Source organism: Panthera tigris, chromosome C1 (genome assembly GCF_018350195.1).
Source record: "Panthera tigris isolate Pti1 chromosome C1, P.tigris_Pti1_mat1.1, whole genome shotgun sequence".
Taxonomy (NCBI): Eukaryota; Metazoa; Chordata; class Mammalia; order Carnivora; family Felidae; genus Panthera; species Panthera tigris.
The window spans coordinates 42,307,761-42,324,390 of record NC_056667.1 but is presented as its reverse complement, the minus strand read 5'-3'; the positions used below and the strand labels follow the sequence as shown (position 1 = coordinate 42,324,390).

The window sequence follows — 16,630 nt, the reverse complement described above, 5'->3', positions numbered from 1 at the left end:
GCAGATAAAGAACTACAAGCTTATCTTTCCCAACATAGCACAGAGAAATTCCCATGTATCATGTAGGACATGTGTTACGACCCCAGCTAGGTGTAATCCTACCTGCTTCCAGGCCCAAAGCCTTTAGCAGGGCAGCCAGAATCTGGCTGATGGGGTCTCCAAGGACTGGAGAGCCTCTCACTGCTGGCTTCTCACTTCTCACTGCTGGGACCTGGAGGAAGGTCCCAAGTTTCCATATGAAAGCAGCTTGAAATGGAGCTAGGTTTTATAATGACTTAGCCCATATGGAGCACTTCCTATCCATCAGACACAATCCCAGGTATTTTAAGAGTTTCTCAATCACTAGTACAATCCAGCCGAGTTGATTATCCATGTTGTATTTGTAATACAACAGACCCAGAAAGGTTAAGTGACTTGCTCATCAAGGTCACAAAAAGTGATTGCAATACCAGAAAAAAAGACAATACTGGCATTTGGGCTTTTATTTTGTATACTACAAAATACAATATAAAAACTGGTATTCTTAAGAGTGCAGAATACATACAAAATTTTTAAAACTTAAATACTTAATGCATTTCCAACCCAAAAAATTTACATTTATAAAACAGATAAGCTTATAAAACTGTTAACCATATATTATCATTTTAATATTAACAGAAAAAAGTATTTGAATTAATCACGAAAATAAGTATTTTATTTTGGAAAAAATACTTTGTCTCTCTTAAATTTAAATAATCCTCCCTCATAACTTTCAGGTGTTCTTTGAGGGCAAGGACTATAACTTTAAAAATTAATAGTGAGTTGGTTTAAAAGAAAGCATTTGTTTTGTCTTTATTTCTTTTTCTTTTCTTCATCACATACAAATGGAGCCTGATGATGTTACTTGGGCCATTCTAATGCTACTAGGTTTCTATTACACTTGAGCAAAAGTCTGAACTAACACAAAAAAACTCAAGGTAGCGCGTGGCTCACTGCACTAGCAAGACTTGTGGACTGTAGGGTTGTCTTTTTGCATAAACTGAATAATTGGGTCTTTGAGCTTCATCTCAAGAGGATTCAGATTTCAGATTTTTGAATATACTGAAACAATGGTCTCCTACTAATTACTTGTATTTCATTACTTAAAAATAGCTTTGTATACCAAGGCACCAGCTTACCAAAAATTAGTTTTACATTCACTAATCCCAATCTTCAACTTCTAGGCGAGTTATTGGGTGCCCAGAATGAGAGGGTTCCCAAATAGGATGAGTGTAAGGATGGTGTGATAGACTGCTGCTCTCTAGTGGATAAACCACCAAGACTAGGGAGTCAAATGGTATCCATACACTCAGGGAAAAAATTACATTTTCAACACACACACAACACACATCGTATCTATACAGTTTTTACTTTTCTTTGGTGAGAAATCAGTTTATTAGGTAGTTACCTAAATAATAATGCATATTCATGACAAGCAAATCAAATAGAAGAATAAGGGCATAAAGTAAAAAATCACAAGTAGGGTGACCCAGCTGACCTGGTCTCCATAGGGCTGTCTCAGTTAAAAGTGAAAGTCCCATATCTTGATAATCCTTCAGTCACTGGCAAACCAGGATAGGTGGTCACCCAAACAGCTCTAGATTCCCCAAGCCCTCCCCAGAGATGATCACTGTTAACAATTTACATACTCTTCCAAAAATTTTCATTGTATATATAGGAATACATATTATACACATACACTCACATATCTAAAGAACTCTGAATTCCTTTTAGGACGGTTTGGGAGACAAGGAGCACACTTGCAGAGGCTAATACAGTTCTAACAGACATATAAAAAACATGAAATTAAAATATGAATAGTAATGAATTCAAACAATATGGAAATGTATAAAACAAAAAGTGAAGTTGTCCATTCTCCTGACCCTCTGGAGAGATCAAAGGCACGTCATGCCAACAACTTTTACACAAATGAGATTAGAATGTACATACTAGTATAGCCCTTGATTTTTTTTACCCAATATTTTGGAGTTTCCCATTTCAGCATATACTTATCAACCTCATTCTTTTAAAACAACTGCACGCTTTTTCATTCATGGTACAGATGTGCCATCATTACTCAACTAGTACTCTAATGATGAACATTTTATGTTGCTTTTTGCTACCAAAATGGCTGGAGTGCATAACTGAACATCTTTGTGTACTTCTAGAAGTGCATCTGTAAGGTGGATTCCTACATGGAATTAAAACATCAAAGCGTATGTGCATCCACCTAACATCTGGCCCTTAGAAGCATGGTACCAATTCACTCCATCAATAATGTATGCAAATACCTATTTCCTGAATCTCAGCAAACAGTGGGCATCACCAATATCTTACTACTTACCTAGTTTAGGGGAAAGGGGGCACCTCAGATTTTTAAGCTGCATTTCTTTAACAGTATAACTGAATAACTCTTGTGTTCATATTTCCTTTTCTGTGAACTACCTTTTCATACCCTTGTGAATATTCGTAAAAAAATTTATACCAGCTCTTTGTAAATCAAGGACATTTGCCTGTCAGAAACATCACAAATACATCTTCCCAGTTTTTCATTTTTGCCTTTTATTCATGGTATTTTCCCCCAATATGAAGTCATTTGTGTTTATGTAGCTAGCCTTTTCACTTATGTCCTCTATGTTAACAGACTTTACAAATCTTTTTCTGATAAAGTTGTACTTACAAAAACTTCAAATAATTTATATGAGCAATATAGGGAATAAATACATTTTTTTGCCTAAAGTGAGGCTGGGGATGGACTGCCAGGCCTGCGGTGGCACAAGTTAATCGGAAGCAAGACCAGTGAACCACAGGTTGCTGTTCTGATACATCTGCTTCCAGTGGCTGTGTAAACTGCCCCTTGGGATTTCAACTCAGGCCTGTCAGACCCCAAAGCCCAAGTTCCTAATCTTGACCTTTTTTTCACCCTGCTGGAGTGAAACCTGTTTGCAGTAGAGGCTTGTATTTGCCGAGATGAGTAGGGGAACAGAGCAGCAGTAAGAAAGGTGACTGGGAATCAAATCCAAGCTTCACCACTCTGGACAAACAGGACCAACTGCTTCACCTCCCTGAACCTCAAAGATGGCACCACCCTTGAAGAGTGGGTGGCACCTTTAGGCAAGTCTGTAGGTGGGAAAACGCTTTGTAAACTATCGTAGGTTATACACACTGGGGGGGATAGGTTAAATGGCAAGAACCCCAGATACACTTGGGAGGCTCAGGGATCAGTCAGGCTTCCTTCATTATAGATAGAGAGTATCAACTGAGAAGGAGAAAGTACTAACACTAACAAAATGTAACAGAACAGCTGGAACTTGACCCAGACCTGTCTCCCTGTCCATGACTCTTCCCCCCCGCCCATGAAGATAGGTCCCTCTCTTTATTCCAACCCTCCCCCTCAACTATCAGCATTGATCCCCTCAACTAAGACTTTTTCCTTTTCTTTTCCCTAGGCACCCATTGCTGTGCGGCTGGGCAAAGTAGCCATTGACAGAGGAATGGATGTAAGCAGGTTCTGGGTCCACTGAAGTCAGTGGGATTGCTGGGAAACAGTGCTTTCATGGCTCATGCAGACTGAGAGCACAGCTAGAAACAACTCAGGAGCCAGACTTTTCTAACAAACATGGAGTCTGACCTCTCTCTGTGCCTTAGTTTACCCACCCACAAAATGGAAAATTTGGCCAGATGATATTCCGAATTACATTTTATCCTCATCTCTTTCTCTTGGAGAGAAAGTAATTTGAGTAAAAGGGTAAATGACTTATCTAGGATCACAGAACAAATGTAATAAGAATGCAAGTCTGTGTGGCTCCCAGTCCATGTTCTTGGGTTTATGCTGGTGGTCAGTAAGGTGGCCTCAAGGATAGGGCTCAGGGTGGTGCCTTAGATGCTACTAATCCATCCTCAGACATCAACTTACTCATCAACTCATCCATTACACACTGAATCTAGACCTGAGCTGAGAACTGGGACACAGAGAGAAGTCAAATATGGTCACTCCCCTAAGGTAGGGAAACAGGACAGATACAGACACAATCACTAGCACAAGGTAGGGGTACCTGGCTGGCTCAGTCACTAAAGTATGCAACTCTTGATCTTAGGGTCAGGAGTTTGAGCCCCATGATGGGTGTAGAGATTACTAAAAAAAGGCAGGGGTGGGTACCAAGCAGACACAGCTACTGCTGGGTATTGCTGGGTTAAGGAATGTTTTGTAAGGTTGGGCCTTGGGTTGGATGAGGGTTCAAAAAAAAGGGAAGAGTATGAGCAAAAGCATAAACGTGTATAAACAAGTAACTTGACTGAATGGGAGTAAGGGGTGAATGAGACTATACAGCACGTAAGTTAGGGGCACAGGCATTCTGATGCTGGACTCTCTGGATTCAAAGACCTGCTTCTCCATATATAGTTGTGACCTTCACCTTTCTATGCCTGATTTCTCAGCTGTATAGTAGGGATAATAACCCTTGCTGTGAAAAGTAAACGAGTTTATACACACATGGTATTTCTCTTAGAATGGTGCCCATAAGTGGTAGTAACAGTAAGCACTGGGCAGTAGAGACTAGAAAGCTGCCAGGGGCCCGGCCATAAACCCTAGGGCCTTACTCCTCAGGACAACAGAAAGCCTGTGAAGTTCACTTACCAGGAGTGACAGGAGGTGTGGAGAGGCAGCCAGATGGGAAGGAAGGAACACTGGCTATGTACAGCTTCCATATACCCTCCTCAGCTCCCCAGGCCAAGTGCAATCCTCCCCAGTTCTCACAGCCCCGCTTTGTCCCAAACATTGTTTTATCACTGCTACAAATGGTGTTCCCTCTCCAGGTAGGGAATTTCTTATCATATTCATCTCTGTTCCTATGGACTAGCATACAGTAAGCCTCAGTAATACTTTGCTGGAGGAATCCATGAACACTAGGAAATGGTGTAGGCAGTAAGGTGGGCTGGCACCCCAAGCAGACAGAGGGGAAGAAGGTCAGGCTGATCCAGGCACCACTTCTTTCTCACAGGTGGACATCGCATCAGGGATGGCCATTGAAGGGATATGCTATGCCCAGGTACGTGACCGCCGTCCGTTGGTACATACTTGCAAGCAGAGGGCAGGCCAGAGTGGGGAGACTTGTGTAATACATAACCAGTTTAGTAGGCTCCTCCCACCCTGAAGAGTTAAACTCTGTGCCACTCCCTCTCACAATTAGCGTGGGATGGTCCTAGGGAAACCACACTGGTCCCTGGTACTGTGTCCCCAGCCATCTAATGGTGGCTCATACTGCCCCACTTAGTGCACAGAGAGTCACAAAGCACACAGGTAGAGGTAACTGGCAAAGAGCCACTTCTTTTGTCTCTGTACCAGTGGCTGCTGTAGAGACCAGGATGGCCTTGCAATGTCAAGGCCTTGGTTATAGCCTGCGGGCTGTGTGTGTTCAATTGTGGAGGATTGGGGGAGGATGGTTACCTAAGGCTGACTTATTTAGCCCTTGACTCCTGGGTGAGTCAAAAATACTAATCTCCAGGTTAACAAATATCCAAAATACTCCTAAACAAGGGGTCTGGGGACTTGTAGAACCTGGTGCAAACTGGCTACACACCAGGATTCAAAGCCAGATTTCTTACTGTAAAACTTAATCATTCTCTACCAATCAGCCTCGTATTGGACTCCTGCAGACTATCAGCCCACTGGAAGCATGTAAGCAGTGTGCAAGAGGCTAATGTGACAGGTCACAGATGCTAGAGAGGTGGCTTAACTTCCCCAGGTGATCAAGAAGTCAGGCCCACACCTTTGCCTGGCCCATCACCAGAGTTCAGAAACAATGAAAAGACTTGGACTCTGACCTTGCCATGGGCTGGACAAGCTTAAGTAAGTCTTTATTGGCCTCTGGCCCTGTTGTGCCCCCCAACCCACCCCAAATTAATACTCTGTATTGTTGTTTCAGAACATCCCCACCCAGGACCGGCTAGAGGGCATGGCAGCCTTCAGGGAGAAGCGGCCCCCCAGATTTGTTGGCAAATGACTCCCATTTAAGTATGGGAGATGCAAGCCATCAAGGGCAAGACCCACAAGGACAATGACAGATATAAAACAACTGGCATGGTGTCTGATACTAAGGTACTGACCATGCCACCGACTGCTACCTTCGTTATTCCTTATCCTGGGGCTAGATGACCACTGGGGTCAAGTTAGCTTTGGAGAATATCTGTCTCTCCCTATTTGAATGGTAAACTAAGGATTAAAATAGACCACTCTGGGTCTTTATGTTACTGACTCTCAGGCCTGGCCTGACCTCTGCCACTCAATTATCGGGTGCTCACCAGAGACCGCAAAAGGTTGTAAGAACCCTCCAGTTTCTTCCTCCATACAATAGGGATAATATGGAAACCCTGGTCATGGTAGAACAGGCATCGGGAATCAGACTACAGATCCCAGCTCTCCTAGTTATTCATTGTGTGCCTCAGCTTCTTCAACTGCAAAATGAAACTGTTAAAAACAAAAAAGCCTATGCCTCATGTTCAATAAATGTGAGTTATTATTACTGTACAGTGCTCTTGTGAGAACCGAATGAAATCATCACTGTGAAAACTTTTTGTAAACTATAGGGTGGCAGGCAATCTTTGATGGCTGCAGTACACAGTGCTCTCAGGAGCACTGAGAAGGGAGCAGGTTAAGTCTGAAGGAGAGAATGGAGGGTCAGGAAATGGTCAGGTAACACTGGAGTGAAGCCTGAACATTCAATAGGCATTTGAGGCAAAGAAAGGAAGGGTAAGGGAAACAGCATGAGGGAAGGTGAGCAAGAGGATGACACACTTAGAAATGATGGTGGCTGATAAACACATATGCACACTAATCCTCATAGCCCTCCTCCTGTACCAAGGTAGGAAAAGAGAAGGCTGCATCTTAAGCTGTGGCCTTATGATCATTCTTTAACTCATCTCAGCTTCCCCAGCTTAGGGCTGGCCTAGAGATACTAAGCCAAGGGCATGGATACAGACCAGTAACATTGTCGATTTGGTGCTAAATACAAGTGTGCCCAAGGCTGTGCTCATTTCCTGGAAGGAATAGTAACAGAGCCCAGGCCTTAGAATCAGAAAGAACCACATTAGCTGGAGCCGCACATTCCTTGTAACTACTCAGTAAAGTAACAGTGTTACTTAACCTCCTTTTTCTCATCTGTTAAATGGGGAGAATACAACTTATCTATATCAAAGGACTATCATGAATGAAACAAAGTTCAGAGGGCTGCCTCAACAGGTACTAGTTCTTACCACATCCTCCTATCAGTAAGAGTTAGTATCTGGCAACAGAATGTTCTAAAATACTAGAACCCAGGTCAGGAACTGAAGACAGCCTTTTGGAATCATGCAAAAGAGTGAATAAGAGAAAATACAGTGCAGTTTCAGAACTGTGGAAGGAAAGAGATTACAAATTCTCCTTATCTTGCTCACTGGTGAGCAAGAATTTTGAATATGATTTAGAGTAAGGATAAGCCTCATTTGATTCCAAAAGACAGTACACAGAACTCCAGTAAGAATTGGGCCAGTTCGGAGTGCTGAGCGACCAGCTTTTGATATGGGCTCGGGTCATGATCTTGTGGTTTGTGGGTTCAACCCCCACGTCAGGCTCTGCACTGACAGCAAGGAATCTGCTTGGGATTCTCTCTCCCTCTCTCAAAAAATAAAAAATAAATTAAAAAAAAAAAAAAGTCTGGCCAGCTAAAGCACAAACATCTAGTATAAAAATATGCCACTAGTCAAAAAGGAATATACTTTTGTTCTTTGGAAAACTTAAACAGAGGAATGGCAAAACACATTTCGTTGGTTGTCAATAAGGAAGGAATTCATACTCGGTTCCACAGAGGTTTGCAAAGGACACAAACAGAAGCCTCTGATAGTTTATACTGCAGTTGAGGCTGGTTCTCAAAAGCCCATTATATTTCTTGTCTTCATGCTAGGTAAGAGCACTCTTGAAATCTATAGCGAAGTCTTTTTTCTGGCCCTTCCTCTTCTTCTCAGTTTTGGTCACAATCCCATTTAAATCAAAACTTTGAGGGATCAAGATTTACAATGCCCATATAATCATCATCTAAACCCTCTACTCACAGTCATCAAGTCCTACTATTTTCCACCAGCACATCCACTTACACAGAATGTTATGTTCAGTCTAGTGTGTAAAGTTGGAGCAAAAGAGGCCAAAAGCAGAATACCCAAAATTGTAAAAAATATATTTTTTCCTTCCCTCTACCCCACAAGTGGAAGGTACTTTGGTATTTATTTAAAAAAAAAAAAAAAAAAAAAAAAAAAATTCCCCTCTTTTTCCTCCCCTCCAGCTGAGATTCTGCCTTCTAAACAACACATTTATAAGCATGTATTTTCCAAACCTTTTTCATGTACTTCTTTTCTAGTAGCCTCACTAGGAATAACAACTCAGGATATTCTTTCAAACATGAAATTTAACATAAATACCAAGGTCTCCCTGTAGGTCTTTCGTTTCTCCTTCCTCTCTGAAACTCCCAGAGTTAAGAAGCTGGCCAGGGCTAGGAAAAGTAACTGGCATAGTTGTTCCAACATAAGCTCACAGGTCTCCCCACATAGTCCAAGGCTTGATTTTGCAAAGCTGTTGAAGGAGCGTTCCCAGAATGATTCCAACTTGATTTGGGATTATGGCTATCATTCAAAATCAGCCTTTTTGTGGCCTATAGAAAATCAACAATAAAGGCCAGTGAGGCAGCCAACTTACAAACTCCAATGATAACTTGTTTCAACACTGAACTGCTGGCAAGGCAGAAGAGCTGACACTGAGGAACAGACAGCACCTCTGAAGCCCCAGGGGCTGAGGAGGGCATTCAACACAGAGAGGGTCTCTGATAATTCATGAAATGCATTCTGAAGTCATCTAGAATGGAGGTTGCAATCTTCTGTGCTTGAGCATCTGCCTCACTGTGCTCCTGGATGTCGCACAAAAACTGCAATCCTTCTTCTTCAACTAACATTCTGCAGTATTTGCTGGCTGAAAGAAAATCAAAGAGAACTGATGGACAAACTGGCATTTTAAATATTCCCAAGTCACCACACTCACCTTTTTGAAGAAAGGGTACCAAGGTTTAAGCCCTTTGACATAGGAATTAACAGATAAAAGAAATATGTCAAAGGGCACCTGGGTGGCTCAGTCGGTTAAGCACCCGACTTCAGCTCAGATCATGATCTCGCAGTTTGTGGGTTTGAGCCGCACGTTGGGCTCTGTGCTGACAGGTGGGAGCCTGGAGCCTGCTTCAGATTCTGTGTCTCCCTCTCTCAGCCCCTCTCACACTTATGCTCTCTCTCTCTCAAAAATAAACATAAAAAAAACTTAAAAGAAAAAAAATACGTCAAAACTTAAATAATGCTTGGATTGTGTAGTGCAATTATAAATGATTTTTTAGTATGCTTATTTCCAGACAACTCTATGCCTCAAATCTCTAATCCTAGCTAAAAGGATAGAAACCTCTTTTATTATAAATGTAATACACATTTCAAGTTCAGGCGTTAAGCTGAGCTAGATAACCTGATAACACTAAATGCTGGATAAAATATAACAAAAAATTTTAAATGTATACTCATGTGTACAAAGTAAAGAACCTGTCCAGGACCCAGACACAGATTGCAGAGAGCACCTAAGCTCATGTAACTTTATCTGCAGCTATCCCGGGGAAGAAAGGGACTGTCAGTTTCAGTAATCTAGGAATTTAGGTTCCAACTTACAAAGTTAGAAGCAATCTATATATAATAAATATGTATCAGTGCATAAAGCTGACCCCTCAAAGAACTATAGGAGAGAAGGGATAAGACAATGAAAACATTTGGCCTCTAGGTGGGTATACAGGCGTGGTTGGAAGAAATCCTTCCCAAGAATTCATAACCACAGTAGTGAGTTGGTATAGGATCTGAATTTATACTGCCTAAATGTTCTGGGAACCCTTGAGGTGAGAAGTTAATATGAAAATTAGTTCAATCCCAGGAAAACCTCTAGAGCACCTGAGGGAAGCAAATACAAAACTGCTGAAGGAATGTGTCCACAACGTAGTCTAAAAAGGATTCTCTTAATCATTCCAAAGGCCAACTAGACACAAGGAGAAATAATGATCTAATGACATGGAAATTGTTTTTTTTAAGGATAAGATAGAATAAAGTGAGAGAAGGTATAAGATACTTCTGACAGACACCCCACAAGGAAAGTATAGGGGAGGAATAATATCTTTAAACAGCTGAGAATTTTCATCAATTTTGGAAAGTGTAACTGTGACCTGAAGTCCAGAGGCTGTGTAACAAAAGGCTGATGAAACATAATGAACAAAGTCAAGACAATAAACTGCAGAAAAAATATTTGCAAGAGTTCCTTCAAATTAAAAAGATCAACAAACAGTAGAGAAAAAGTGAATAAAGAATATCAATGGACAATTCAAGGAAACGAAAACGAGTCTTCAATAAAAGATAGTTAACGTAACTTAAATGTTAAGCAAGACCATCATTTCACCTTAAATTGGCAAAGAACAAAAAGTTCAATTAAACATTGTGTAAGAATGACAAGCTTTCATAAATTGCTGACAGGAATGAAAACTGATAATCAACTCACCAGAAAACAGTTTAGAAATGCCTATCAATATCACCATGTTCCTAATATTTTGACTCAGCAATTCTAAATATTCTGCAGATTAACTGACACACTTGCAAAATGATACACTTAACAAATGATATGTACTATGCGTGAACTAATACTATGCTATGCACAAATGCTAATACTATGAGCCTAGCAATGTTTTAAATGCTTAATGAATATTAACCCACTTAATTTTTTTCTATGTTTATTTATTTATTTTGAGAGAGGGAGAGACAGACAGACAGACATGAGTGGGGGAGGCACAGAGAGAGAGAGTGCAACACAGAATCCAGAGCAGGCTCCAGGCTCTGAGCTGTCAGCACAGAGCCCAATGCAGGTCTCGAACTCATGGACCACAAGATCATGACCTGAGCTGAAGTCAGATACTCAATCAACTGAGCCACCCAGGCACCCCAACCCACTTAATTCTCACAGCTCTATGAAGTAGGTATTTTCATCCCCATTTTATACTTAAGGAAACTGGGGCACAGTGAAGTTAAGTAACCTGCTCAAGTTCCCACTATTAGTAACTGGCAGAAACTGGGAACAGAGCACAGGTAGTCAGTCTGGTTCTAACATCTGTCCTCTTAATTACCCACATGTGCATCTTCAATTCATAGACAGATAGAGTTACAGATATATAGTCTTTGTATATCATTTTTCATTGTACATTAATCCATATTCATGTATATAAATATGTTAATATTCAATAAAATAGTGCTTATAATAGAAAAGACTAGAAACAATATCCATTTAAAGAAGACTGGTTAAATAATTATATCTATATAGTGAAGAAATACTAAGCAGTCTAACTAATAGTGGTAATCTGGAGCTCTGCCAGTTGCTATTTTAACTTTAGTAAGTTACTTAAGTTCTCTGTGCCTTGTTTGCTCATCTGTAATAGATGAATAATAATAATAATGCTACCCCCTTCTCGTTGTTGTGAAGATTGAGTTAACTCATAACGACCTTGCAATACTGCCTGGCACAGAGAAAGTACTCAACTAACTTCTAGTTGCTATAAACCAAAGTCATTTCGGAGCTATTCTGACAGATCTGCCTGTAGTTGTTTATATGCCAACACCATTCACAATACTTATTTATAATTTAAAGAGAAGTGTTAGGGCAAGCTCCTAGAAACCATTTTTCTTGGTCAGTTCTTGTTTATTCTGCCAGGTTAACTTTAGAATAATTTTCAGATCCCTCATCTCACTCGTTCATTTAAATTGCAGCATATTCATAAGCTGAAAAGATTTGACATGTGTCTCTTAAAAAGTCTTTCCATCTAGGAATCTAGTATGTCTCATAATTACTTCAGGTTTCTCAATTATTTCTCAGTTTACTGCACAGAGCTCTCATTGTCTGTTAAAATTATTTTGGGAATTTTATACTTTTGTTAGTAGCTAATATTTTAATTCTAAAAGCTATTTCTTGAAACTTTTCACTATAAAATTATACTCTGTATTCTTTTATAATAAAAGCAAAAAATTTTACAATAATCCTTAGCAAAGAATGTAAGTCCCCAATTCTCCCAACAGCCAAACATGTAAAAACATTTAATCTGGCTAGGAAACAACCCCTGACTCCTGGCCCTCCTGACTCCTGGCCCTCCAGCCTCCCCCAGACCATTACAAAAAGGCAGATGTATATATTACTATAGACAGAGTATTCATGATAAACTGTTGAGTGAAAAGAGCCAGCTATAGGGCAGCATGCACAGAATGAGCCCATTTTGTTTAAAAATGTCCTTATTTATATATAGTATATACTAACTACAGTATGTGTATAGAGAAGTATTTGGAAGGATAGTTATAATTATCAAATTATTAATAGTACCTGCCTGTGGGGAATAGGAGTGAGAGCCAACTTTCACTTTCTATACTGCTTGACATCCACCCCCAAATAGATTATAATTCTGTGACATTTTTTAAACTAATAAAAACATTTTCCAACTTCATTTTTTAAAAAAGTTAAATTCAATACAGGTGAGCAAATTTTCAAAATTCTATCTTGAACTTAACCTTTATACAGAAAAACAGTTGGAAAACTACTATGTTTTGAATACATACGGTTTTTACTGCAGACATGATACATTGCCCATAGTGCCCAGAGCTGAACCGCTGGTTGAGAGAAGTTGCCAAGGAGTGGGAAAAATGCCTTGAAGGATCTAAAGAGGCACAAAGAAGTTCATTTAGAACTCAGGCTAGCATCTGTGATACAATAATTATTTTTAACCTCTCCACAGGATCATTTCCTCATTGAGACAGATGTATTGTTGAGCATATATCAGAAGCTAACATTTAAGAACTTACATTCTATGTTAGACACTCTTTACATTCAGTATCTCATTTCATCCTCAATCTTGCACACAATAAGCCTCATTTTACAGAGGAGTAAAACTGAGTCTCAGAGATCTCCTAAAAGTGATTGTCCCAAAATCACGAAGTAACAGGATTTGAACATAAGGCTATCTGACTATATCTTATCACTGTACCATGGTCTCTACATAGTGAGTACAATGAGGACAAGCTTTAAGAAAAGTACTGCGCCATCACGAGATTACCTGTAGGTCACCAACGCTGTCATCTTACAACTTGAACTTGGCCAATTCTGGATGGTTGCATACTATACAAAAAGAGAAACCAGGATTCTAGTATTGTATTCCATCCTTTTTAAAAGGCCATAATAGGCTGTTTCATGCCATTTATAATTACATATATATGAAAAAACAAATCTTCAAAATATGGGAATGATCACCCAAATTAAGGTATACCTACCTGCCAAAATATGAAGTAGATAACCATTAAATATGTAGAATAGGAACAAAGTCATGTGGAAAACAGTGCAATAAGAGGGGGCTTCTGAGTAAAGATGCAGGACTTGGCATGCATCCATTCCTTTCCTAAATCCCATGACCAGAAATAGTATAAATGGTTTAAACTAAAAGAAGGCAACCAAACAAGAACAAAGCAGAAAGAAAATGGTGAGTGATTTAGTAGATCTAGCACTGGAGAAGATTAAAAAATGAACCAGTTTAAACAGAACTCCTAGACATAAAAATCTGGCACACCAAGTACTTTAGGAAGTGAGATTAGAGGTGGGGTTAAAAACAAGAGGAATGATCGAAAGTACCGAAGAATCAAGACTCCCATATCTCCTTTCCACCACTAATAAAAATTTCTGGACTGGGCAACCTTGTGAACAATTAAGGGTTGAAGTACCATGTTAAAAACAGGGATGAAGTGAAAATCTAAATGATAAATGCTGAGAGTCCCTTGCTCTCAACTCTCTTCCTCTAGTGGGATTTCAGACCATTGGAACCAAGCTTATCATTTTCAGTCAGGAGAACAGAAGATTCTTCTTGAGGAAAATTCCAACCAGTTCAGCACAGAAGATCTAATGACAATGACAGTGACTAATACAGATCATGCTAGGTGAGGCCCACAGTTGACAAGTTCCACCCATCTGCACCTAGCTTCCAAACAACTCCACTCTTAAATGTGAGTGGACAGCTGAAGATCTCCATATACTTTAAGAAAGTCTGTAACATAAACTATAGAAATAGGGTGAAAAAGCAACTTGCAGAAAACAGAAACCTTGAAGGAAGAGGAAAATTTAAAAAAACAAAACAAAAACAAAACCCAAACTAATCATTACTACCTTTAAGGAGATAATAGATACAGCAACCATGGGAAAAGAGTAAGATATTATATGAAAAAGAAGCACTCAGAGAACAAAAGAGAGTTCTTGAAAATTAAAATAGAAATATATAAATACAAATATATAACTATACATAATATATAAAAACACATTATAAGCTATAAAAATAAATAAATATACTGTGGTACCTGGGTGGCTCAGTCAGTTAAGTGTCCAGCTCTTGATTTTGGCTCAGGTCATGATCTCACAGATTGTGAGATTGAGTCCCACATTGGGCTCTGCACTGACAGTGCGGAGCCTGCTTGGGATTTCCCCTCTCTCTCTCTCTCTCTCTCTCTCTCTCTCTCTCTCTCTCTGCCCCTCCCCTCCTTGCGTGTGTGCACACACTCTCTCTCTCTCAAAAAAAAAAATAAATAAATAAAAAAAATTAAGGGGCACCTGGGTGGCCCAGTTGGTTAAGCCTCTGACTTCAGCTCAGGTCATGATCTCACAGCTCGTGAGTTTGAGCCCCACGCTGGGCTCTGTGCTGACAGCTCAGAGCCTGAACCTGCCTCGGATTCTGTGTCCTCCTCTCTCTCTCTCAAAAATAAACATTAAAAAAATTTAAAGTATATGTTAAACTATATGATGAACCATATAAATATATAAAATCACATTAAAATAGTTAATTATATAATAAAAAATATAAAATACAAATATAAATGCAAAACCCAATAGGAGTGGAGATTTTTTATTTATTTATTTTGGAGAGAGAGAGCACAAGTGAGGAAGGGGCAGAGAGAGGTGGGGAGAGAGAGAATCCCAAGCAGGCTTCACACCACCAGTGCAGAACCCAATGCGAAGCTCGAACTCACAAACCTCAAAATCATAACCTGAGCCAAAGTCAGACACTTAACTGTCTGTGCCACCCAGATGCCCCAGCAGTGGAGATTTTTAAAGATTTTTTTTAAAGAGGAAAACAGGGAAATAGGTAAGGAAAAATGAGTCCAGGGAGGCCAAATCCTAAGGCGGGGGGAAAAAAAGAGGAAGAGACTAGAGAGGGAGAAAGAAATTTCCCAGAACTGAAGGAAACAAGCTTCTAGAGCAATTAGTATCCAAGATAATGATGAAAATAAACCTACATCCAGGCACACCACTGTGTGATTTTTGAGAACAAAAATCTTAAAGGTTCCGAAGGAAAATGACTTCTCAAAAGTGATACTGAGAAAACAAAGAAGTAATGACTTAAAAATTCAGAAATAAAAATATTCCAAAACTAAAATTCTATACCCAGCCATGTGACTAACTAAATATGAAGGTAAAATAATGCCCTTTCAAACAAATAAGGTCTGAATTTTTTATTTATTTGAGAGAGAGAGAGTGAGAGTGAGAGTGAGAGTGAGAGTGAGAGTGAGAGAGAGAGAGTATGGAGGTGGGGAGGTTGGGAGGATAGAGGGAGAGAGGAGAGAAGCTTAAGCAGGATCCATGCCCGGCACAGAGTGTGACGTGAGGCTCGGATCTCGTGACTCTGAGATCATGTAAAGTCTGAAATTTTCTATTTCATGCATTTCTTCTGAGGAAGCTACTAGATAAGATCCAACAGAATGAGGGAGTACACCAAAAAACCAGGAAGGCATGCAATCCAGGAAACAGGGAATCCAACACCAGAGAAGTAAAGAGAATCCCCAGTAAAGGAATATCCTGGAATGACAGCAGTATAGCAGATACACAAATAAGCAGACCAGATGGAAGAAAACAGAAAGTTCTGGGAAAGAAGTCTTAAGAAGCTGAAGTAGATGGAATATATTTCAATATACTGAAAGGATATATATACTTGGGAGTATAGGAAAGGGTACGCATAGGGAAAATGAGAAAAAGAATCTTCTTTTTCCAGAGTGGGAAAATGAATGAACAGATTAATGTCTAAAACTGCAAAATGAAGTAGCAACAGAGGTTATTTAGATATGGAGAAAATATCAAAAGAAATAGCTTGAAAAAAAGCTCAAAGTGGAAAAGAGAACTGGTAAAGCCACATTCAACTGTGTATACGTGTAACTTTTATAAAAGAAAAATATCAGGAGGAATGTAGCAAAGTGTTAACAGAGGTTAGAGCTTGATTGTACGGTGAGTGATTTAGAATATTTTCTTTGTACTTTTTTATTATGTTTCCCATTTTCTACAATGAATACATATTTCTAAAATTCTTGGGACGCCTGGGTAGCTCAGTTGGTTGAGTGTCTGACTTAGGCTCAGGTCGTGATCTCACAGTCTGTGGGTTCGAACCTTATGTCAGGCTCTGTGCGCACAGCTCAGAGCCTGGAGCCTGCTTCGGATTCTGTGTCTCCCCCATCTCTC

At 39.8% G+C, this 16,630-nt stretch overlaps 2 protein-coding genes across 11 annotated transcripts in view; one reads left to right on the top strand and one right to left on the bottom strand.

Annotated features, from left to right (window-relative positions):
• Nucleotides 1-16,630, top strand: part of ECHDC2 (enoyl-CoA hydratase domain containing 2) — a 36,462-nt gene that overhangs the window by 15,764 nt on the left and 4,068 nt on the right. For 4 of the 6 annotated variants that reach the window (XM_042997196.1, XM_007077190.3, XM_007077189.3 and 1 more), the window contains 3 exons: nt 3,468-3,518; nt 5,019-5,066; nt 5,943-6,544. In XM_042997196.1, the coding sequence (XP_042853130.1) occupies nt 3,468-3,518; nt 5,019-5,066; nt 5,943-6,020 (177 nt within the window). In that variant the 3' untranslated portion in view covers nt 6,021-6,544. Of the gene's footprint in view, nt 1-3,467; nt 3,519-5,018; nt 5,067-5,652; nt 5,725-5,942; nt 6,545-16,630 lie in introns of those variants that run through there. The other 2 variants (XR_006221433.1, XM_042997194.1) reach the window with 2 other exon arrangements.
• The window catches only part of ZYG11A (zyg-11 family member A, cell cycle regulator), a 74,968-nt gene continuing 66,612 nt past the window's right edge, over nt 8,275-16,630 (bottom strand). For 4 of the 5 annotated variants that reach the window (XM_007077422.3, XM_042997187.1, XM_042997189.1 and 1 more), the window contains 3 exons: nt 13,200-13,261; nt 12,706-12,803; nt 8,275-9,010 (listed from right to left, as the gene is read on the bottom strand). In XM_007077422.3, the coding sequence (XP_007077484.2) occupies nt 8,847-9,010; nt 12,706-12,803; nt 13,200-13,261 (324 nt within the window). In that variant the 3' untranslated portion in view covers nt 8,275-8,846. The remainder of the gene's footprint in view (nt 9,011-12,705; nt 12,804-13,199; nt 13,262-16,630) is intronic. The other variant, XM_042997188.1, reaches the window with a different exon arrangement.